This window comes from Chiloscyllium plagiosum, unplaced genomic scaffold, assembly GCF_037043375.1.
Source record: "Chiloscyllium plagiosum isolate Xiang-an unplaced genomic scaffold, Cpla_swu_hap1 HiC_scaffold_8, whole genome shotgun sequence".
Lineage (NCBI taxonomy): Eukaryota > Metazoa > Chordata > Chondrichthyes > Orectolobiformes > Hemiscylliidae > Chiloscyllium > Chiloscyllium plagiosum.
This window is the reverse complement of record NW_028270146.1, coordinates 91,676,635-91,699,322: the sequence shown is the minus strand read 5'-3', so window position 1 is coordinate 91,699,322 and position 22,688 is coordinate 91,676,635. Positions and strand designations below refer to the sequence as shown.

At 43.4% G+C, this 22,688-nt stretch overlaps 1 protein-coding gene across 1 annotated transcript in view; it reads right to left on the bottom strand.

The window, feature by feature from the left end:
- bub1bb (BUB1 mitotic checkpoint serine/threonine kinase Bb) overlaps window positions 1–22,688 on the bottom strand; it is an 84,776-nt gene that overhangs the window by 58,351 nt on the left and 3,737 nt on the right. Inside the window, exons 3-8 of the mRNA XM_043698179.2 lie at window positions 15,265–15,324; window positions 11,358–11,502; window positions 9,860–10,056; window positions 8,823–8,992; window positions 7,839–8,038; window positions 2,696–2,802 (exon numbers count right to left, since the gene is read on the bottom strand). Of these exons, the coding sequence (XP_043554114.2) occupies window positions 2,696–2,802; window positions 7,839–8,038; window positions 8,823–8,992; window positions 9,860–10,056; window positions 11,358–11,502; window positions 15,265–15,324 (879 nt within the window). The remainder of the gene's footprint in view (window positions 1–2,695; window positions 2,803–7,838; window positions 8,039–8,822; window positions 8,993–9,859; window positions 10,057–11,357; window positions 11,503–15,264; window positions 15,325–22,688) is intronic.

The window sequence follows — 22,688 nt, the reverse complement described above, 5'->3', positions numbered from 1 at the left end:
GCAGCGGATGCAGTAGATGATGTGGGTGGAGGTGCAGGTGAATCTGTGGCGGATATGGAAGTTTCTCCAAACAAAAGGAGTAGCCATGGGCACCCGCATGGGCCCCACCTCCAAACAGACCCCAGCACCAAGGATATATTTCCCTCCCCTCCCCTATCAGCTTTCCGTAGAGACCACTCCCTCCGCGACTCCCTTGTCAGATCCACACCCCCCACCGACCCAACCACCACTCCCGGCACCTTCCCTTGCAACCGCAGGAGGTGCAACACTTGCGCCCACACCTCCCCCCTCACTTCTCTCCAAGGCCCCAAGGGAAACTTCCATATCCGCCACAGATTCACCTGCACCTCCACCCACATCATCTACTGCATCCGCTGCAGCCGGTGTGGCCTCCTCTATATTGGGGAGACAGGCCGCCTACTTGCGGAGCGATTCAGGGAGCACCTCTGGGCCACCCGGACGAACCAACCCAACCAACCTGTGGCACAGCATTTCAACTCCCCCTCCCACTCCACCGAGGATATGCAGGTCATTGGACTCATCCACCGCCAAACCACAACAACCCGACGGTCGGAGGAGGAGCGTCTTATCTTCCGACTGGGAACCCTCCAACCGCAGGGGATGAACTTGGACTTCACCAGTTTCTTCATCCCCCCTCCCCCCACCTTGTCTCAGCCGGATCCTTCCAGCCCGGCACCGCCTTCCTGACCTGCAGTCTTCTTCTTGACCTCTCCGCCTCCACCCTACTCCGACCTATCACCCTCACCTTGACCTCTTTCCACCTATCACATTTCCAACTCCCCTCCTCCAAGTCCCTCCTCCCTACCTTTTATCTTCTCCTGCTGAACACTCTCTGCTCATTCCTGAAGAAGGGCCTGTGCCCGAAACGTCGAATCTCCTGTTCCCTGGATGCTGCCTGACCTGCTGTGCTGTTCCAGCAATAAAGTTTCAACACTGACCAAGCCCTGGCCTAACTTCCCCAATCTCTTTAGACAGCTGTTTTCATTATTTCCAATTGTCCTTACTCAAGCAAAAAACAATTTAAGACCATTTTTCTTTTTCTCAACATGAATGCAAGATTGAATCATTACAATCAGAACTACTTAGGGGCACCTTCATAGTAAAGTCATTAATTAATCTTATTATCTCATTACATTCCCTGACCATTTTTGGTTAGCTCTCGTCTATACTTATAGAAGAAACAGTTCCAAAAGGAACAATGAACTCAATTTCCGGGCTACATTTACCAATCTGATGTGTCTAATTTATATGTAAAATGAAAGATCAACTATGATTATTCATGTAGCTTTCTCACAAGGTTCTTTTTTCTTCCTGTAACACTCACCTACTGGTGGGGCCCAATAATCCACAAGTGATATCTCCCTTTACTACTTCCTCCTCTACTCAAATGGATTCTACATCTTGATCTTTAGAAGAAAGGTCAACTTTATTGTACTGATGTCATCTTTAACAGTTATTCCTCCACAACTTTCCTAGTTTCCCATTCTTCTAAAAGGTCACATAACTTAGAGTATATTTTTGTAATCTTCCAATCATGGATCTCAGCTCTCGTTTATTTCTATTTGAAGTGTCAATTCATCTGTTGTGTTTTGAATGCTGCTTCATTCAGAGAGAGCACTTAGTCTTGTCTTCCTACAGTTTTTAACAATCTCTAGCTCAATCTGCTGGTGCAGTCTTAACTTTTGTTCATGCCATATTATTTATTATTAATCCCTTATTGCTTTCTCATGGCCTTGTCTATTCTCTTTAAATTTTACATATCTGCCCTCACTCATTTAGTTTAATCTCTACAATTTGCAAGAACGCTGGGTCCATGAAATGTCAGGTGAATATAGTTTGAATTGTACAGCTTCCTACAGATGCTGATGCCACTACTTCATGAATCAAAACCCATTTCTCCCATACTGACTGGGATACATGTACAATTCTGTAATCTTACATACCCTATGCCAATTTGCTTGTGGTTCATGTAATGATCTAGAATGGACAATCCTTGAGAACTTGTTTTTAAAAGTTTAACTCTTAGCTGTTCATACTCCAAGCAGAATCACCTGCATAGTCCTACATAGACTGGAACAATTAGATCCTTCACCTCCCATTGCATGTCTCTCTCTCCAGCTCAGAGCAAGTATCCCGAATCCTGGCATTGAGAATGCAACACAGCCTTCTGGATTCTTACTTTTGGTTGTTGTGAATTGTGTCAAACTGTATCTACCTTTACTATTGCTTAGAACAGAAAATCTGATCCAACTTTCTGCTTCTACTGTATCAGAATCACAGGATTAAAAGCAATGAGCAGGATTGGAAAAAAAAAAAAGAGGCTTCAAAATTGTTTTGGTAGCCAAGACCAACTGTAAATTAGTTTACAAAATAAGGAAACATTGGTTGAACTTCCCCAACTTTAAGAAAATGGAGCAAATCAAGTTGAAAGAGAAAACAAAATAACACCAGGTAATGGAACTTCAGGTGATCCCTCTCTTTCCAATTCAAGATGGATTGCTTCAAGATCAGCAAACCACACCCAGCCAATGTCTAATCGCTTCGCTCTGTCTCAAGAGAGCATGCCTCGCCATATAGTAGTGTGATGCTTCTTTCCCTGTGGATATTTGGGGAGATGGTTTACATATGTCACGAGAAATATAATCCAAATGCCAGTCACGAATTTTATACATACATAGTCTCTTCATGTGAAGATTCCTCTTCATAAAGCTTGAAGTCAGGTTTCTTGGCTGACAGGACTGTAGAGAAGGGAACTGCATGGACACTGGAATGCCGGGGCACCTGATAAATGAAATAAATCAACTGAAAGTCCATTTAGTTTATCAAGTTACCTAAGTATATTCATAGGAGAAAGTGAGGTCTGCAGATGCTGGAGATCAGAGATGGAAATGTGTTGCTGGAAAAGCGCAGCAGGTCAGGCAGCATCTAGGGAACAGGAGAATTAGCCCTTCTTCAGGAATGAGGAAAGTTGGTCCAGCAGGCTAAGATAAAAGATAGGGAGGAGGGACTTGGGGGAGGGGCGTCGGAAATGTGATAGGTGGAAAGAGGTCAAGGTGAGGGTGATAGGTCAGACTGGGGTGGGGGCGGAGAGTTCGGGAAGAAGATTGCAGGTTAGGAAGGCGGTGCTGAATTTGATGGATTTGACTGAGACAGGCTGGGGGGAGGGGAAATGAGGAAACTGGTGAAATCCGAGTTCATCCCTTGTGGTTGGAGGGTTCCTAGCCGGAAGATGAGGCGTTCTTCCTCCAACCGTCGTTTCGCTGTGGTCTGACGATGGAGGAGTCCAAAGACCTGCATATCCTTGGTGGAGTGGGAGGGGGCATTGAAATGTTGAGCTACAGGGTGGTTGGGTTGGTTGGTCCGGGTGTCCCAGAGGTGTTCCCTGAAACGCTCCGCAAGTAGGCGGCCCGTCTCCCCAATATAGAGGAGGCCACATCGGGTGCAAAGGATGCAATAGATGATATGTGTGGAGGTACAGGTGAATCTGTGGCGGATATGGAAGTTTCCTTTGGGGCCTTGGAGGGAGGTGAGGGGGGAGGTGTGGGCGCAAGTCTTGCACCTCCTGCGGTTGCAGGGGAAGGTGCCGGGAGTGGAGGTTGGGTTGGTGGGGGGTGTGGATCTGACGAGGGAGTCACGGAGGGAGTGGTCTTTACGGAATGCTGATAGGGGAAGGGAGGGAAATATATCCTTGGTGGTGGGGTCCGTTTGGAGGTGGCGGAAATGGCGGCGGATGATGCGCTGTACATGGAGGTTAGTGGGGTGGTAGGTGAGGACCACCCCACTAACCTCCATGTACAGCGCATCATCCGCCGCCATTTCCGCCACCTCCAAACGGACCCCACCACCAAGGATATATTTCCCTCCCTTCCCCTATCAGCATTCCGTAAAGACCACTCCCTCCGTGACTCCCTCGTCAGATCCACACCCCCCACCAACCCAACCTCCACTCCCGGCACCTTCCCCTGCAACCGCAGGAGGTGCAAGACTTGCGCCCACACCTCCCCCCTCACCTCCCTCCAAGGCCCCAAAGGAAACTTCCATATCCGCCACAGATTCACCTGCACCTCCACACATATCATCTATTGCATCCTTTGCACCCGATGTGGCCTCCTCTATATTGGGGAGACGGGCCGCCTACTTGCGGAGCGTTTCAGGGAACACCTCTGGGACACCCGGACCAACCAACCCAACCACCCTGTAGCTCAACATTTCAATTCCCCCTCCCACTCCACCAAGGATATGCAGGTCTTTGGACTCCTCCATCGTCAGACCACATAGAAACGACGGTTGAGGGAAGAACGCCTCATCTTCCGGCTAGGAACCCTCCAACCACAAGGGATGAACTCGGATTTCACCAGTTTCCTCATTTCCCCTCCCCCCAGCCTGTCTCAGTCAAATCCATCAAATTCAGCACCGCCTTCCTAACCTGCAATCTTCTTCCCGAACTCTCCGCCCCCACCCCAGTCTGACCTATCACCCTCACCTTGACCTCTTTCCACCTATCACATTTCCGACGCCCCTCCCCCAAGTCCATCCTCCCTATCTTTTATCTTAGCCTGCTGGACCAACTTTCCTCATTCCTGAAGAAGGGCTAATGCCCGAAACGTCGATTCTCCTGTTCCCTAGATGCTGCCTGACCTGCTGCGCTTTTCCAGCAACACATTTCCATCTAAGTATATTCATAAGTTGGTTTAGGTGCAGCAGCTATACAACTTATAAACCAACAACATTGTTGACAAAGTGATAATTTCTAAACTTACCAGGGAATGAGGATTCTGATTGTAGCAATAAATAAAACCAAGATGAAAAAGTTCACCAGACCTCTGATGGGAAAGCAAACAAGCTTATCAATGGGATTGTCCTCAGACATATCAACACTTTGGTATTCTTTACCCAGACAGTTTATGGATGATTTGTTATCTTCCTATCTCAGCCTTCAGATAAATGACTACTAAAGACATTCATTTCACCCCTCAGAACCTACTTAGTTCTGTCTTTATCATTCTCACAACTTTAGAAAAAAAAGAGGATTTAAGGGAGCTTCATGACTATTAACATGCAGTCTAAGCTCCACAGTAGTCAATGCTGCAGAGCTCAAACTCAAAATTTCATCTGGCATTACAACATCCATTTGGAAGCCAGGTTAGGAGTTAGAAACAAGGTTTTCCAAATTGAAAGACTGAAGGGGTTTTTCTAGCTGTTGACATAAATTACAATTGTCCCTCATTTGAAAGACAGCGAGGGACAAAAATTCACTTCATTTGCAAAGAGGCCCTTAACATTTACGTTTTGACAAATATCTCAAAAAAAAAACCAAGTTGGACAAAAGCTCAAAGTAACTTTGTACAATAAACCCACTTTCAGACACTTCGTGGCTTAAAATAAAATGTTGAAAATGTGTTGCTGGAAAAGCGCAGGTCAGGCAGCATCCAAGGAGCAGGAGAATCGACATTTCAGGCATGAGCCCTTCTTCAGGAATGAGGAAAGTTGCTCCAGTAGGCTAAGATAAAAGATAGGGAGGATGGACTTGGGGGAGGGGCGTCGGAAATGTGATAGGTGGAAAGAGGTCAAGGTGAGGGTGATAGGTCAGACTGGGGTGGGGGCGGAGAGTTCGGGAAGAAGATTGCAGGTTAGGAAGGCGGTGCTGAATTTGATGGATTTGACTGAGACAGGCTGGGGGGAGGGGAAATGAGGAAACTGGTGAAATCAGAGTTCATCCCTTGTGGTTGGAGGGTTCCTAGCCGGAAGATGAGGCGTTCTTCCCAGTGTGCCCAGCAGGCTAAGATAAAAGGTAGGGAGGAGGGACTTGGGGGAGGGGCGTTGGAAATGCGATAGGTGGAAGGAGGTTAAGGTGAGGGTGATAGGCCGGAGTGGGGGTGGGGGCGAAGAGGTCAGGAAGAAGATTGCAGGTTAGGAAGGTAGTGCTGAGTTCGAGGGTTGGGACTGAGACAAGGTGGGGGGAGGGGAAATGAGGAAACTGGAGAAATCTGAGTTCATCCCTTGTGGTTGGAGGGTTCCTAGGCAGAAGATGAGGCGCTCTTCCTCCAGCGGTCGTGTTGCTATGGTCTGGCGATGGAGGAGTCCAAGGATCTGCATGTCCTTAGTGGAATGGGAGAGGGAGTTGAAGTGTAGAGCCATGGGGTGGTTGGGTTGGTTGGTCTGGGTGTCCCAGAGGTGTTCTCTGAAACAGGCCGCCTACTTGCGGAACATCTCCCCAATATAGAGGAGCCACTTCGGGTGCAGTGGATGCAGTAAATGAAGCGTGTGGAGGTGCAGGTGAATTTGTGGCGGATATGGAAGGATCCCTTGGGGCATCGGAGGGAAGTAAAGGGGGAGGTGTGGGCGCAAGTTTTGCATTTCTTGCGGTTGCAGGGGAAGGTGCCGGGAGTGGAGGTTGGGTTGGTGGGGTTGTGGACCTGACGAGGGAGTCATGGAGGGAGTGGTCTTTTCGGAACGCTGATAGGGGAGGGGAGGGAAATATATCCCTGGTGGTGGGGTCCGTTTGCAGGTGGCGGAAATGACGACGGATGATATGATGTATATGGAGGTTGGTGGGGTGTTAGGTGAGGACCAGTGGGGTTCTGTCCTGGTGGAGATTGGAGGGGCGGGGCTCAAGGGCAGAGGAGCGGGAAGTGGAGGAGATGCGGTGGAGAGCATCGATCACATCTGGGGGGGAAATTGCGGTCTTTGAAGAAGGAGACCATCTGGGTTGTATGGTATTGGAACTGGTCCTCCTGGGAGCAGATGCGGCGGAGAGGAAGGAATCGGGAATATAAAATGTTAACAATTAACTACAACTTCTTTATTAGTAAAGGAAGTTCACTATCGGCACAAGGTGGTTTACTTTTGATTTTGCTTCTGGCGATATTGTAACAACCCATTTGTTTTGACATTTAAACCTAAACTTGATATAGACCATATGTGCCAAACCATACAGATTGACTCAAGTTTGCCTCCCATTTCATCAATTAAGTTAGCTGCAAATGAGTCCTGCTTTTTCATCACCACATATATATAGTACTTTATCAAGACACAGTTTAGTAAGTACAGCATGTTATGCAGAGAAATACAGAAACCACTGTACAATACAGGAAAGACTCATAAACAGCAACGAGATAAATGAAGAGTTAGTTTTGATGGGGTTGGTTGAGAGAACTGAATGGTGAAACCTTAGGTGAACTCCATGAAATTCTTCAACTTAAAGAGTCTGGATCTGCTTGGTCAGTGTAAACATTGACCTGAACAGGCAAATAGGGTTTTGGTTTTGCACGATATGCAAAGATATTATAATATTGCAGGGTTAACTGCCACTTTGCACCCAAAGGTCCTGAAGTGGGACTACAACTCAAGCTTCTAATTTGGGTGTCAGAATACGCCAGAGCTCAGCTGATTTGACAGCTGAAATTTGCCTGCAGCCACATGACTAATGAAGTGGCCAGCAAGTCTAGTCCCAGAAGCAAAAGACGATCAGTGGCCTTCACTGGGATCATACCCAAGTCCCAGAAGATGACGGTCCTTGGAAGAAGATAATAGGTGGCCAATGAAGTTGGGGGAAATAAAGGAATGACCCACCACCAAACAAACATGGCTGCCAAAACCACACAATGGGTACGCTGCCATTAACTAAATACCAGCTGAAGCCGTAGGTCATAGCATAGACAGGTCACCAAAAACTCATCCATTCTGGTAAACCCCCAGTAAAGGGTAGGGAAGATACTACAGCACCCCTCACAGGTCACAATTTTAGGCCTCCTCCCCCAACTTATCCTACAATAGTAAAATCCACAATCAGTTTAAAAACATCCTACTCCACTGACCCGCATTCCAGATGTATTCCAGGGTCCTGGGACAATTTCGTTCTCTTTAGCAGAAGTTGAAGGAAGTGTGGACCACTGCTTCTCTGTTGATCTCAGCTCTTCTACAAGTTGGGTGTCCATTCGATTTTCATTGAACACTTCAAAGGTTCCACACTGCTCCTGAGCAGGAGCCACATAGTGGCCAAGACCTTGGTTTAGTGCTAAAACCAAAACAACTTCAATTCATCCATAAATAAAACTCCACAAGGGGAAAAAAAAAGAAATTGCCCTCCATAACCACCACATCCTCACCACTAATTTAGTTACAACTTAAATACAATAAGAAAATGTTTTCTCCAGCACTCATTTGAAATTCAGCAGAAGTTAGAGGAGGGAGCATGGAAATGTCAAAAGGAGACTGGAGACTGAAGGAAGGAAATTAAGATAAATCTTAATTGCATCATATGTGGAAACAGGCCATTTGGCCCAACTAGTCTACAACGATCCCCCGAAGAGTATCGTACCCAGACCCATTCCCCTATTACTTTACATTCCCCTGACCAATGCACCGAACCTACGCATCGCTGAACACTATGGGCAACTTAGCATGGCCAATTCACCTAACTTGCACATCTTTGGACTGTGGAAGGAAACCAGAACACCTGGGGGAAACCCACACAGATACATGGAAAATGTGCAAATGCCACACAGTTGCCGAAGGCTGGAATCGAACCCAAATCCCTGGTGCTGAGGTAGCAGTGCTAACCACTGGGCCACCATTGCTAATTAAATCTCAGCTGGAAGTGTCCAGTTCAGGGCACCAGGTTTTAGAAAGGATGCCAAGGCCATTAATAAGGCGTAGAAAATATCAGAAATTATAAACCAATTACAGGGACATCAAGCACTCTGATTATTTTTTCAGCTTTGACATCTGCCCTTTGTTTCTTCTCTGCAGGAAGAACAAGGAGGGGTGAGGATAAGGGAGAAAGACAGAAACAATCTTACACTGCACTCCACTGCCAACCCTTTTGACCGGTGCCATGGCTCTCTTTTGTCCTCGCCGTTTCAGATCTCCAAGACTAGTTCTTTGTTGAGTTGGCTCAAGAATGGAGTTTTCATTTGTTCCTTCAGCTATGGAGGCTACAACCTGTTTAAATACCCGGGACTGGAAGTGCCTGAGAACAAAATAAAATGTAGGTACCAATTACTACATTAGCCTTTGATCACCATAGCACGAAGTATCCTTCTGTACAGTCATAGAAACTCATGCATGGCTGATACTCCTTGATGTAGCTAATGGATAACTCAGTCTTTAACGTGGAAGAAAAGATACATAATTAAAAGTGACTGATTAACCATGGTCATATCAATTCATGCCAGTGATCCAATCATTTAATCTCTCCTGCCTGTCAACTGATCACAGAATTACTTTGATTATTTTCATCACCTCTCCCATTTGCTTAAAAGCAATCATATCGCTAAATACTTTTTTCCATTTCTAATGAAACTTGAAGTAGTTTCTCTTGTCCAAAATGCTCTCATCTGTTGAGCATCTCTTGCCACCACACTGGAACAGGAAGTCATTGTTGCTGACCTCCTTCACTGCACTGCTCGGGCAATCGGACAGTGAGAGGGACAGTGGCTGAATCAGTGGAGTCTCAAACATTGACAGCAGGATGGTTGAGAGAGGACGGTAAGGGGGCAGCAAGTGGGAGTGGTGTAGTGATCGACCAGCATCCAAAGCAGATTAAAAATCCAAGTTGAGGACAATGGAAACAGGCAGATTTTTAAATTTAAAATATGGTGATAGAACTGCGGGAGCGATTACTGGTGAGGTGTGTAATCAAAACATTTAAAAAAAAATCATGGGAATGCAACTGCTTGGGTTGTAGTGGCAAACAATCGTACAGATCTCAATCCAGATACCACAGTCAATTCCTAACCTTTAAATAGGCAATTTTATGCACTTTTAGCCAGCAATTCTGCCCAATTGGTAGCAAAAATAAAGTAAACCCTTCTTAAACATAGCAGATACTAGTTACCTCAGATTGTGCTGTAGTTTTTCCACTGGTTCAGCATTGAGCCTAATGCCTTCCTGTAAAATAGCTTCTGCCTTTTTGTTGTTCCCTAGAAGCTCAAACCGTTCAGCCCAGGCAACGTAGAGAGCAGCGTGCGATACACCAATTCCTTTGCTGTTTAAGAAGTCGAACATTTCTAGTGGATCGGTACAGTAGTCAACCTGGAAGCGATTAATGTTGAGAGAACAGGAAATTAGCAATTTCAAGTTGTAAATTCAACTTCTGTGCAGTGAATTAACAGATAAACCAACTGTTTGAATAGGTAGTGTAGGGGTTTTGATACAAAAACAAACTGTTGGTAAACTCAGTAGACTAGCAGTATCTGTGGGGAGAAAGCAGAGTTAACATTCAGTCCAATGACTTTATCAGAACTAATAGCCAGTAGGAAAAAAGGTGGCATTTATGCTGAAGAGGAGATGGTGGGGTTGGGGGGATTGGGATAGGTTGGTGGAGGAGAGACATGAGCAGATAGGTGAGAGATATGAAAGAGATAGGCAGTTGAGGGGATTATGAAAAGTAGGACAGAAGAGAAGGTAAAGTGATAATGAGAGCTTAGAGGAGGGAGTAAATTGCTGAAAGCAATCAATGTAATGTGATAATGAGGGTGGTAAGAATGTGTTGGCTGCGCTAAAAGCAAACCATGCCATGACGGGACCAGAAATGAATCAGCTTCTAAAATTACTGATCTCAATGAAGAGACTTAAAGGCTGCCAGGTCCCCAGGCAGAATGTGAGATGCTGTTCTTTGAGCTTGTGCTGGAACACCACAGGAGGCCTGCGACAGAAATGCTGGCGTAGGAACTTAGCGGTGTGTTGAAGTGGCAAACAACTGGAAGCTCATTTTTATAGTCAGAATATGTGTAAGGATTTTGATACTTGTCATTCCAACTTGTGATTACTGTAGTACAGTAAGGCAAGGTTAGCAATTTTGTAAACAATGCTTATAAATATTCTCCCTATTTCAGCATTATAGCCTTGGTATTTGATTACCTTCCCAGTTCTTTTAATGTTTATAATTGAAGAGTTTTATATAGGATACTTCATTGAGGATGTAACCTACTTTAGGGAAATTATCACAGTGGCCGAAGGAAAAAGGTGAGCAAGCAGTCAGTGGTTAAGAGAGAGAAGTGCGATGGTGGATCAGAGCTAGGGTTCTCACTTTACATTGATAGTGAGCAACAGGAGTCTGATTGATTTTTAGCATCAAGTCTCAGTGATACTTATTGCATAATCTGAAGTCATTTAGACAAGTACTGGAACATTAGTGTTTGGTCATAACTTAGCACAAAATTATGAGGTGAAGCATTGGGAGAAATTTAAGAAGTTGTTATCCAAAAACATCTCAACGTTGAATAAAATCAGTTAAATGATTAAATATTAATATATTACAAATAGGCAATAAATGTTGAAAGAACAGGGCTGCAATGATCACCTAAGATTCATTGAACAAAAAGCACACTCACAAACTTTAACCAATGACCGAGGTACCGTAGATCACTGTAATATGTATCATCCTTCAGGAAGAGTTTCAAAGCCCTTTCCAAAAGAGCTAAATGATTACTATCTGTTCCACCATGTGGAAACGTCTGTTCCGTCCATTTGATATATCTGTTGAAAACAAACAAAGCAATAGATAGTTTCGAAACTATCACTACTTGAACAGCCAATTCAGCTAGCTGCACTTGTTTGTGGATCACAAAGTTACACAGTGCTATGCAAAAATTCGCACAATGCTCTTAGAATCAGAACAGGGCAGTTCACAAGTGGTTCTTTTTTTTTAGATTAGATTAGATTACAGTGTGGAAACAGGCCCTTCGGCCCAACAAGTCCACACCGACCCGCCGAAGCGAAACCCACCCATACCCCTGCATTTACCCCTTACCTAACACTACGGACAATTTAGCATGGCCAATTCACCTGGCCTTGCACATCTTTGGACTGTGGGAGGAAACCGGAGCACCCGGAGGAAACCCACGCAGACACGGGGAGAATGTGCAAACTCCACACAGTCAGTCGCCTGAGGCGGGAATTGAACCCAGGTCTCTGGCGCTGTGAGGCAGCAGTGCTAACCACCGTGCCACCCCGAAGTTCTATACTTCAATTTAGCCTAACTGGCCTGCACAAACTTTGCTCAAGTTAAATGTTATTTATCTTTGTCAGAGACCCATGTTTGTTTCTCCTTCAACAATTTGAAATTCTCTTTTGAAGCAAAGTCCAAAACAAAATTCAGCGTATTTCCAGATACAAGGAAGAAAACAGTTTGTGTCAGTTCTGGCTCTTCTGGCTTTGTGGGCGGCACGGTGGCACAGTGGTTAGCACTGCTGCCTCACAGCGCCTGAGACCCGGGTTCAATTCCCACCTCAGGCGACTGACTGTGTGGAGTTTGCACGTTCTCCCCGTGTCTGCGTGGGTTTCCTCCGGGTGCTCTGGTTTCCTCCCACAGTCCAAAAGATGTGCAGGGTCAGGTGAATTGGCCATGCTAAATTGCCCCTAGTGTTAGGTAAGGGGTAAATGTAGGGGTATGGGTGGGTTTCGCTTCGGCGGGTCAGTGTGGACTTGTTGGGCCGAAGGGCCTGTTTCCACACTGTAATGTAATGTAATGTAATGTAATCTTAACAATAACGCAAAATTTGTATCATCTGATTACTGATCCTTCTGCCACTGAAAACCACATTTAAAGCCTACATGATTTTGATGAACCTTCACTACTAAGAGCTACATTACAGTCTCTCTATTCTTTTAATAACCAGAGTCATACAACAGGAAACAGACCTTTGGTCCAACCATCCACAGTCCCAAACTAAGTCAAACCATCTCTCTATGTTTGATCCATATCCCTCCAAACATTTTTTACTCATCTGCTTATCAAAGTATCTTTTAAATATTGTAACTGTACCCGCATGCACCACTTCCTCTGGATGTTCATTCTACACACGAACCACATTTAAAAGTTATCCCTCATGTTATTTCAATAATTTTTCTCCTCTCACCTTAAAAACATGCCCCTAGTCTCGAATCCCCCACCCTGGGGAAAAGAAGTCTGCCATTCACCTTATCTATAACCCTCAATCTTATAAACCTTTACAAGGTCACCTCTCAACCTCCTATGCTCCAGGTTAAAAAAAAAGTTCCAGCCTATGCCCATAGCTCAAAGCCTCCGTTCCTGTCAACATCTTGGTAAATCCCTTCTGAACTCTCTCCAACTTAATATCTATCCTATAACAGGGTGATCAGAACTGGACAGTACTCCAGCAGAGGTTCCTCATCCCCAGAACAGTTCTGGCAAACATCTAGACTTTTTAGAAGTTCTAGAAGTCCTTGATGAAGCAAAATGGAAAAAACCAAACTGAACAATGTTCTGGATAGGTCAGAAACAGATTTTAAGTAAAATTTTGCACAACTTCCTTGATTTTGTATTCCATCTCTGTTAAAGTAAAGGTTTTCACAATCCCTGCCATCTTCGGAGATGTATGTACAAATATCCCCTGGCTGATCAACTTGAAAGTGAAGGACACAAGTGTTCTTGATCTGAAATGAGGAGTAATTTCTTCACAAAGTGGTGAATCCTTGGAATTTTCTTTACCCTAGAGGTCTGTGGAGACCATGTCATTGAGTACATTAAAGAGATTTCAAGATATGATTACACAAATGGACATGGAAAATAGAGCAGTAATGCAGCAATGATGTAAATAATCACCTATGATCAAATCAACTGGCAAAGCAGGTTGAATGACTTTTTGTGTTCATATGTTCCAATTCAAATTCAGAGCTCTGCTCGTCAACCCCTTTTAAATATTTTCGGTTTAAGCATACTATATTTTCTTTTTCTTCTCATCATTTGACATTTCTCTGTTAAACACCATCTGCCACATGGCTGCACATTTCACAGGTTGTCCTTGGTTGTATGGGACTTAAAAGTCAATCAGTAAATTTTGAAATTATGCGATAACACAAAAATACATTAATCCTATGATGAGCCTCTGGGTAACGCCATTTGATTTTCTCTTTCCATCCCGAAGGAATATTTTTGTGACAGATTTGTGCTCCATACCCAAATACGTAACCACATGTCCATGGGACTTATTTTGCAAACTATTGCGATAGTTAGTCAAATATCTTTTGAAATCCATGAATCCACAAATAATCTGCCATAGTGTAAAAGAACTGAAGTTCATTAACACTATTTTCCTTTAATAAATTCATGACAATTTTCATATTACCTCAATGAGGTTCCTCAAGTCACAAATAATCTTGGCTTGTATTTATGTTCAAAAATGTTCACAATCAATATTTGTCTGACTGGCATACAATCACTAGTTGCAAATGGTGCAATACGGACAATCCCAATTGCAACTGAAATCTCAATTTTGACCTTACATCCTACATGAGTGCAAGACACATCACTTTTGTGCTTCTTAAAAAAAAGCAGCAGGGTACTGCTCACATTTTTATTACTCTCTTTTCAATTTTTTTAAATCGCATCAAACATTGGTACACTTCTTGACTGTTACACTGCATTGATGTTCTGGGGAAGTGGATGCTGCCAAAATACTTAACACTTGTAGATATAGAGATGATGATAGGCTACTTTTTGTTTATAACTGGCCCCACGCTTAAATTGTGTGTTTCTCAGTCATAATACTCGAAATTACAATAGCTACTAATCTACTGGAGACGTTGCTGGCTAATTGCCCAGAGTCTGAAGTCACAATAGGCCAGACCAGGCCTTTTTTCTTCCCTAAAGGCAAGAGACCGGATGAATTTTCCCAAAACTTAACAATAGTTTCATAGTTATCATTAGATACTTCTTGCCAGATTTCTACTGAATTTAAATTCCAGCATCTGCCATGACAGGATTTGAACCTGTCAAGAACATTACCTGGGTCTCTGGATTAATGATAATGGCCTAGCGATACTACCACTAGGCTATTGCCTCCGCCAAGCATATATGCATTATATATACACATTCTGACTAAACCCATCTTGGGCTGGAATATCTTTTCCTCCCTAGATTTTTCCAGAAGTACTTTATTCTATAGCTATTTATCTCAGCTTCTGGTGAAGGTCGATTTCTGCTTTATCCTGATGCCTAATCACTACTTTCTCAAAACACTTGAGCTCCAGCTATGCTGAGGTTCAAGTATCTATATTAAATAGCTTTGTCCTGTCTCAGAACTTGCCCCACTGGCCCAGAAAACTGAAGTTCCCTTCTGGTCATTTCTCTAGCTATACACTAGCATTTGATAATCATGTATTCACTGTTGGCACATTATTGAAAGAAACAGATCTTTACAGAAAATATAATCTCGGATAATCTGGCATCCCAAATTCTTTCCAATGAAACAATGGATCAAAAATCTAACTGCTTACCTGTCCCAGACATCCAGAGGATCATTACCAGAATAAAATCGGATTTCTGTCTCAAAGGCTCTGGGAAAAGAAAAGGTACTTTTTTTGTTATATATTTACTGAAAATGTTTTTTTCCTTAAAACAAAAACACAAACCAGAAGAAAATACAAAATAATAAAAGTACAAAAGTACAGAAAAGTAGAAATGATATATGTTATGTTATTACAGTAACATTAACTGCAGACTATTGTCCAAGATACAGTCGACTCAAAATTTACTTAACTTAAACCAAATTAGCACAACTCAAATTAAATGAGATAACACTAAATTAAATTACAATATACAGAAATTAAATTACATCACGTTATACTATATTATATTACATTGCTCCACTGGTCACACCTCCATCAAGGCTCCTGTCCACAGGAGCAACAGTAATTGTACCCGTATTTACGAGGCCACCACCCGGGGCCCTAATCAATAAGGCAGACAGATCCATGTCTATAGAAATTAGAAAGGGCTGCCATGTCTTATGCTCCGTTCCATGGTGCACCATACTTGTCAAGCGATCCTGAGTGATGTGCTCCATCACCAGTCTGTACCACCCTGCGAGGCCTGGAGGCTTTCCTGATATCCAGTTCCTTCAGATGTTCTTCCTCGCACAGTTCGTCAAAATATTTAACAACCTGTTCCCGTGCTCATCTAGAGAGGGAAGGTTCGGTAGTCCCAAGAGGAGGCACACCAGTTCCCCCCAACTTCCATGCCCAGAATCCTCTCCAGGTCATTAACTATGGTCCCCCAGTATCCGCTGACCTTGAAACAGGACCAGAAACGATGTATAAAAGATGCCAATATTGTTTACACATTTGGGACATTTCGGGAAGGTTCCTTTCTTAAATTTTGCTAATCTCTCTGGCACCACATGGGCCCTGTGAAGGATCTTCAGTTGCATCGCTTGCGCCCTATTATATATTGAAATCTTTACATTCCTCCATATATCCTCCCACATTTCCAATGAGATTTCCTCCCCCAACTCCTGATTCCAAATCTCATGAGGTCTCTCCATATCCCCCAAGGCATTCCCTCTCTGTAAATGGTATATGGTACCACATCGGAGCACTCTACGTTCTATATCTGACTTGTAGGGCTGAGTCAAGAGTGTGGTTTTCTGTATATAATCCCCAACTTGGAAATATCAGAAATGGTCCCGATTAGGGATTCTGTATTTCTGATCTAACTGGCTAAAAGGCATCAAGACCCCCACCCCCCCCAAATAAATCTCCCAGACAGAAGATTCCTTTACCCTCCCAAGTTTTGAGGTTGGAGCCCATTGACCCCAGCCCAAATCCTGGGGTTCCCACTAACGGGGTAAACGGCGAAGTCTTAAACAAATTGCCCTCACGCTGCTGCATCACCCTCCATGTTTTACCATATTTATCATAATCGGACTGTGTGTTCAACCACCAACCTCACTCTATCCATGAACGGTAATTTACGAGGGCACATTTTGCCCGAGAGGCCTCCACATCAAGTCACGTCGATTTTGGGTCATTGTGTATCCATTTGCCTACACATGACAACAGAGTGCCTATTTGATACTTCTTCAAATACCATCCACACAACCCCACCCCCAAAAAAGGGCATGACCTCTGATTTTGTAAAATTTATCTTTATCCTGAACAGCTACCAAATAATTTAATATTTTTATATTAACCGAGGTATGGATTTTTCGGGGTTTTTAGCTAAAAACAAAAAGGACATTCTCTGCATAGAGACTAATTTTGTGTGCCCCAACAAGTAGGTAAAATCCCTTGTATTCGGGTGGAGGCACCTCCACACATCCACTAGCCCCAGCTCCTCACACAACTCCACTAATTGTCTAGACTGCAGAGATGTACCAGACAGCCCTCTTGGTATCCTGTCTACCTCAGAGTCTGAGACAACTAAAGTCTCCTCCTATAATCATACAGCGCACCCCAAGAGCCATTAACTTAGAAACTGTATCAACCAAAAATTTTGAGGTTGCATGCCAGGGGACAGTAAATGTCAGGATATCATACTCTTCTCAGCTTATTAGCGCCTCGAGAATGATGAACAGTCTATATTCATCCTTCATTTGATCTGTCACCCAAAATGGGAGGTTCTTTCGTACCAGTATGGCCACCCCTCTGCTTTTGGAGCTCAGGGAGGATAAGAACACCCTATCGTATCCTCCCTGCTGTAACTTCAAGTGCTGCCCATCAGTCAGATGTCAACACTTTCCTCCTTAAGATTTGAGCGGTGGGGGGGGGGGGGGGCACTGGGCTGGTCCAGACCCGCACATTGTGATCCGGTAGGCCCACTCCATACTCACCCGCCCGACTCTATCTCCAGGCCAAGCAACTCGAAGCCATCCCTCGAAGACGACAGCAGGATTTTCACCTTCACGTTCAGGTAAGCCCAAGATCCGTAAATTTTTTTCTCAGACCTTGATTTGAAGTCATCTACTTGGTCCTGCAGGGTCCAAACCTGGCTTCCAAGGTTTGGACCTGCCCTCTGACCTCTCCGTCATGGCCTCAGAGGCCATTGTCCTCTGTTCCACAGCCTCCACTGCTGATCCAAGGTCTGGATCTCCTACTCATGCTTTGCCAGTATGGCAGTGATTGGTTCCAGCGCAACCTCGATCTTTTCACAGAGGTTTGTAAACTCAGTTAATAATTGCTGTTGCTCCATTGAACTCAAGGGCACTGCCACGGGGTCAATGCAATGGCCTCAGGGGTACCCGATATAGTAGGGGAATGCCTGCTCGCTGCTCTCCCCTAAAGCCTTTCCCTTTGATGTCTTCATATCAGCTTCTGAACTCAAACCTGATTTAAAAGGGGCTCTAGGTATTCTACTTATTTGAAACTCCAGACTTTCCTCAGGGGTGGCTAATTTGGAGGGGGTGGTGGTGGTAAGAGCCCACCTTGCCTGGGGTATGGCACAGAGCTCAACACAGCAGACTCTTCAGACTGCCACCAGATTCAAATCTCCAGAAAAAGGTACTTACAATGAAACAACATTGTTAATTAAGATGAACATCGACAGCCATCTGCATATGATGTAACTACTTAAGCACAGAGAGAACTGCAAGTTTGACAATCCAGATGTCGAAAACTATAAGGCAACCAGATTTCTTACTGCTCTGCATGATATTAACAATGTGCTGAGTTAGCCAAGAAGAATCATTGCTTATTCAAAGCAAGGTCCTGAATAATTTAATATAGCCTGTAAACAAACCTCCAGCACCATCAAGTTTCACCCATTTAGGACAAGGGTAGCTATAGCATAAAAACACTTCAAGTTATCCTCCAAGTCAGATGCCATTCTGACCTGGAGATGCATCATTTTTTTTTTTAAATTGCTGATGGATTAAAATTATACAGAATGCAATGGCTCAAGAAGTGGTTTAGAAACACCACGTTTGAAGTGTGCAAGTCAGGCTGTGCCAGCAACACAAATAAATTTTAAATATATTTTAGCATGACAATTGCCACTAGAACCAAGATGACAAAATATTTTATACATACTAACAAATATCCAGAGACAGCCGACTTAAAGTTAGCTTAGAGAGTCAGTAGAATGTGAAAAATTATTTTTGTTTTAAAAAATATGCATTTTAAGTTATTGGGACCAGCACACTGTATATCATAACATTCAAGGAACAGACAGTTCAAAGGTGTTCCTATATTTGACTGTTCCAAAATTAATTATATTCAATATTGCTTAAGGATAGTCCTTGTTGCAAAATTTTCAACAGACTGAAAAAAAAAGTGTTCATGGGTCATTGAAGACCAGTCTTAGATCACACACAGTTAATTAGAGAAGCAGATAACATGGCATGAAGTGTCATGTACAAAAGAACTATTGAACTGGACAGCTGAAAAGGCCATAAAAGAGGTCTACTCAGAATCAGTGAGAATCAAGAGTAGTTGGAGAGCTCTATGCAGTCAGAACTCAGGCAAATGATCTGGGAGTTAGTAGGTAGCTAAGTGTTAAGAGTTTGGACACAAAAACCAGGCTTTTTATAATTTATGGCTCAGAACAGGAGTTAAAAACTCACAAGCAGCAAATGCTTCGTGTATCTCATCCAGCTTGAAAAAATATCCACTTTGGTGAAACCAGCAGTCTGCGAACACTGTACAAGTACAGTTTACGAATTCAAGGGAGTTAAGCTCCAGGAAAGAAAAGGTGAACTATGAGAACTTGAGCAAACACTAAGGCTGCCAACATCTGAGTAGGTCTTGAGGGAGTTTCAAAGCCAGGTTGTCAAAAGTGAAGCATCATAATCAAGATTTCAGTGTTAATTTTTCATCCATGGAGCTTCCAACTCCAAACAGTATCACAAATCTAGAATTTGAGAGAGCCAATAGTGACTTAACTCCTCCAATTTAAAACGGCCTTCAACACAATGATTGGTTTTACGCCACATCTATGCAGTTGTTTGAAGACTTATCTTGTGAAAGCAGTCAACCCTTCCAAAAGAAAATCTAACAAACAAGGGAATAGGGATAGTGATCAAGTACATCACTGCAACCTCCAAACAGGAATTACAAAATACTACAAATGCTGAAGCTAGAAAAAGCTGAGAACACAAACAGGTCAATCAGCATCTTCAGGTGGATAAAGCACATTCCAGATGTGTCCTCAACTCGAGATGTAAAACAATGAGTTGGCATATCTGTGGATCCTGATGGATTTAGATCCTTAAAAAGAAACAAGTGGTATAGTTGATGTGTTAATCTTAATTTTTCAAAATCCATTAGTTGGGGAAGGATCCTTTTTTGGGGGTAGAAGAGACAGAGACAGACAGCTGTTAGACCAGCAGGATACTGTGCACAGTTGAGGGCCCCACATTTTACAAAAATGTGAATGCAAAAGCGATTTACAAGAATAATTCCAGGATTGAGGAAAGATTGGGACTGGTTTTCTTGAAAAGGCGGCACCCGAAAAGGAGATTTAGTAGAAGTTTCAAGATCATGAGCGAGTTGAATAGAGTAGCTAGGGAGCTGTCCCCAATCATAAAAAAAAGAACAAGGGCAGATTTAAAGTGACATGCTCAGTTATGTGAGGAAAACAACTTTTTCAGTGAGTAATTAATGCATGGAAATCACTACCAGGAAACAGAGGAGGCACATTCAACTGGAGGCAGTCAAGAAAGTAGAGGATCTGTATTTGAACAGGAAATTGGCACAACGGAATAGAACCGGATCAATAGGATGGGCCAAATGACTACCTCCTCCTCTGTAACAATTCTGTGATTCTGTATTCTGACAAAACCATGTTGGCTCTGGCAAAGGGAAATAATGCTTAATTTATTTGAATTCTTTGGAAGGGGCATTGAGTATAAGGATAGGCAAGTTATGCTGCAGCTTTACAGAACTTTAGAGTCATAGAGATGTACAGCATGGAAACAGACCCTTCGGTCCAACCCGTCCATGCCGACCAGCTATCCCAACCCAAACTAGCCCTACCTGCCAGCACCCGGCCTATATCCCTCCAAACCCTTCCTATTCATATACTCATCCAAATGCCTCATAAATGTTGCAATTGTATCAGCCTCCACCACATCCTCTGGCAGCTCATTCCATACACGTACCACCCACTGCGTGAAAAAGTTGCCCATTAGGTCTCTTTTATATCTTTCCCCTCTCACCCCAAACCTATGCCCTCTAGTTCTGGACTCCCCGACCTCAGGGAAAAGACTTTGTCTATTTATCCTATCCATGCCCCTCATAATTTTGTAAACCTCTAAGGTCACCCCTCAGCCTCTAACGCTTCAGGGAAAACAACCCCAGCCTGTTCAGCCTCTCCCTGTAGCTCAGATCCTCCAACCCTGGCAACATCCTTGTAAATCTTTTCTGAATTCTTTCAAGTTTCACAACATCTTTCCGATAGGAAGGAGATCAGAATTGCACGCAATATTCCAACAGTGGCCTAACCAATGTCCTGTACAGCCGCAATATGACCTCCCAACTCCTGTACTCAATACGCTGACCAATAAAGGAAAGCATACCAAATGCCTTCTTCACTATCCTATCTACCTGCAACTCCACTTTCAAGGAGCTTTGAACCTGCACGCCAAGGTCTCTTTAGTTAACAAGGAGATTGATTAGGTCTCTCACATGGAATATTGCATACTGTTCTGGTTACCATACTACCAGAGGGGTGTGGATGCTTCAGAGAGGGTACAGAAAAGGTTTACCAGGATGTTGCCTGGTATGGGGGATTTTAGCTATGAAGAAAGTTTGGATAGACTGGGGTTGTTTTCACTGGAATGCAGGTATTTGAGGGGAGACCTGATAGAAGAAGTTTATAAGATTGTGAATGGCATGTGTAGAGTGGAAATTGAGGCCTTTGGAATCTTTCCTCAAAAGGCAGTGGACACAGAAATCTTTAAATATTTAAGGCAGAAGTAGCTTATAAAAAGTGTGAAAGATTAGTCAGGGGTATGCAGGAATATAAAGTGGAGCTTAAAATCAGATTAGTCATGATATTAATCAAATGGCATTACAGACTCAAAAGTTCAAACAACCCACTGTCGTTCCTCACTCGTATTAAATAGGACTGCTCCAATCAGGGCTGAACTTGGCCTCCCACCCCCAAGATGTCAATCTGCTTGTTCCCATTTCTTAAGCAGTGTTCTTTCATTTAAATCCAATGGTGCTTATCCAGATGATTGATTAGATTGCCAAAGCTATCTCCTTGTTAGGCAATTCAATACAAAACGATTGGTTACAAGGATGAATAAAGTAGCAAATATGGACAATATTCCACTTTCAGAGCAGACTGGATAGTCTGATTTATTGAACATGGATATGAAATTAATATTTGACGAAATGTTGCCAGTGTTTTTTTTCCATTAGCAACTAGCTAAGTCATTAATTCAAATCTCACCATGCTCAATTGTGAAACTGATTTCTTGAAATCTGCTAACTTGTTGATTGACGCCATGCAAAGTGACCACAAAAACTGCCAGCTTCTATCTAGGCCATGACTTATGTGCTGATGTCTAACAAAAAGGAATCTGCAAGTCCCTCTCATCATGGGCAAGATGTAACCGTAACCCACCAAGCAAGGGTCACTTTCAGTGCCACCTGGATTGGCTTGCAAGCAACTTAATTGTACAAGCAATTACTATGAAGTAAGGCAGCTTTTCTTTCTACAGGGAAGTAGGGAAAAGCAATTAAAGCTAAACTATGAACAACATCTAGAACCTTTTTTTTTAAAAAAATTGTAACTTGCTTTAAAGAAATTTGATTGTTTTAGAATCTTGGCTGCTGTGAAATGTATCAGTTGTCAAAACGTGAGCATGGTTTTCACAGCAGGTTCTTTGGACGTGGATTGACCAGATGTCTCCTCAGGTGAAAACACTTAACAAGATTATCTGGTGTAAAAAAGGTAAGGGAAACATGAATAGAGCAGT